The sequence below is a fragment of the Palaemon carinicauda genome, chromosome 34 (genome assembly GCF_036898095.1).
Source record: "Palaemon carinicauda isolate YSFRI2023 chromosome 34, ASM3689809v2, whole genome shotgun sequence".
NCBI classification, from domain to species: Eukaryota; Metazoa; Arthropoda; class Malacostraca; order Decapoda; family Palaemonidae; genus Palaemon; species Palaemon carinicauda.
Window position 1 is genome coordinate 47668043 of NC_090758.1, and position 2500 is coordinate 47670542.

At 35.8% G+C, this 2500-nt stretch overlaps 1 protein-coding gene across 1 annotated transcript in view; it reads left to right on the forward strand.

The window, feature by feature from the left end:
* Positions 1-2500, forward strand: part of LOC137626890 (uncharacterized) — a 15581-nt gene that overhangs the window by 11587 nt on the left and 1494 nt on the right. The window contains exons 4-5 of the mRNA XM_068357875.1: positions 1-1309; positions 1933-2075. The exon at positions 1-1309 is cut by the window's left edge and continues 1157 nt beyond it. Coding sequence (XP_068213976.1) covers positions 1-1309; positions 1933-2075 — 1452 coding nt within the window. The remainder of the gene's footprint in view (positions 1310-1932; positions 2076-2500) is intronic.

Sequence of the window (2500 nt, forward strand, 5' to 3'; positions counted from 1 at the left end):
TCTACAGCCAATTAACTGTTATCGTTACAACCAGACCTGAAGCTGAAGAGAAACTGAATGCTCATCTCCAATCCAGAGCTTTGAATGCTGTTCATCTTCGGCTTGTAGGAATTAAAGCCAACAAAAGAGAAGAGTTTGTAACCAAATACTTCTTGAGTCTACCCAAAGATTCCCCAGTTTTACAAGAGCTAGATAATTTATTAAAATTCCTTAAGAAAACTGAACACAAAATGAGCGTAGTGTGGGAAGTCGCCTATAATCTCTGTCTCCTCACAATTCTTTGGATGTTCAAACCAGATGATGTAAACAGAATCACAACTGAGGCTGAGCTCTACTGGCAAATTTTCCTTCTAATCATCTCCAAATTAGAGGAGCGTTTGCAGAGGAACCCATCTACGTGTGACTTAGAATTAAGTGTCTTGCAACACAAAATAGCTATATTTCTGGAGGAACTCTCTTTGGAATCTCTCAAAGGATTAAAAGATGATTTTATAAATCTTCCTCATTCGGTCTATCAAAGATTGGCTGATCTATGTCTTAGTTTGGGCTTACCAATAGAAGAGCTGGCTGGAGCCTTCCTAAAGAAAGTCACCTCCTTCAACAACTCCTATTACACTTTCCCTCATAAGGGTTTCATGGAGTTCATGGGAGCTTACAACATCCGTAAACAAGTGACCATATGGCCAATGCATATGTTAAGTGAGGAATTATCTAAGACATGTATTCCACCACACATTCGGGAAATAATGCTTTCCAGTGTTGTCTCAAATAAAAGAATAAAGAAAGCAACAGTAAAAGACGTTGTGAAAGAGCTGCATGGGGGCTCTCTCCCTTACTCTCTGAAGAAGTATCAAAACCTACTTATCCAGACACTAAGTATTTTCCACGTGGGGGAAGTGGAGGTGCCACTGGCAACCAAGATTGAAACCCTGGAACTCCTGGAGAAGTCAGGATTGAGGGGCAAACACTCCTTCCTGAAGGTCATGCACAACATAAAGTGCAATGACATGGTTGCAAGATGGATAGCGCAGAGGTTTTGCTTGATTGATGACAAAACTGAAATCACTGACTCATCATTCGAATCTTACATCGCCCTCCTTGCAGCCACTGATCCTCCTCTCCCAAACAGAGATGAAATTAGAATTTCTATACACCTCGAAGAAAGTATCTCGGGCTTCGAGGTACTAACCAAACATCTCTTACGACACCAGGTTTACCCAAGAAAAATATGGCTAAAGCGCAGCTATGAAACAAACGACTCACTTAACACAGAAGAAACAGAGTCAATCAAAAGTCTACTCAGCAAAGAGTAAGTTTTGCCTTTTTCTTTGATTTTCTGACTGTTATTTTGAATATTAGCCTACTTCTTAACTAATATCATCAAATATCTTAATGAAAAAGATGGTGATACATAAACACACAAACACACACACACACACAACCACACACACACACACACACACACACACACACACACACATATATATATATATATATATATATATATATATATATATATATATATATATATATGTTAAGCGTAGTTTTAAAGAGAAATGAAGACAGACATGAATAATTAGGCTACAAACTTTGCCACAATCCTCAACTTGAATCTCATAGTCTATATCCTTTATATTACCAGTATCATCATCATCTTCATCATCACTGTCATCATTAGATTCATTATAAATGAACTACATAAAAAAGTCTCAAATTTACTTTCCTTCTCATTTATAGTTAATATTAATTTCGATATTCCACCAAATTATTCCTTTTTACTTTTCATTCTTATCATCATCATCACCATCATCATCATCATCATTATCATCGTCATCGTCTCCTTAATCATCTTAATCATCATCATCATTCCACTTAATAAAATTCCCGATCGAATCTAATAATTATTTCTTTCTTTTCTTCTCTTTGGAACAGTTGTGGGATTTACAGAGGCATCTGGAACCCAACGTTTCAAATCCCTCCAAATGTGAAGCAACTCTCTGTTAGGCTTCCGGATCAAGTCAGCCTCGACGCCTTCTGTCAATCTTTGCAAGAGACAAAAGAGATTGAAATTTTAGGTGAGTTATAAATGAAGGACGACAGATGTTCTGTCTTCCTTTCCTCTGAGGGACTTTATGATATCTCGCCTTCTTCCCCTTATCCCATTCCTGTCATTCGTTCTGTTAATATCGTTATTATCATTTATTTCCATTATTGTAACTATCATTATTATTATCATTATTGCTGTATAAATTTTGAACTTTATATTGAAGGCTCAATCAGGTGTTTTGTTTTTCTTACATAAGACAATATTGTTTTCATCTGATTTGAAGTAATTTAAAAGCTTTCGATGCTGTTTTCATTTATTTCCTTTCTTATATAAAAAGGAAACGATTCAGTTTAAATTGACATTACTATATCACTATTGTCACTATTGATTTCACAAATAATGATTTTAATGATGGTGACAGTAATGAATAAAATAGTAATGATCATGATGGTA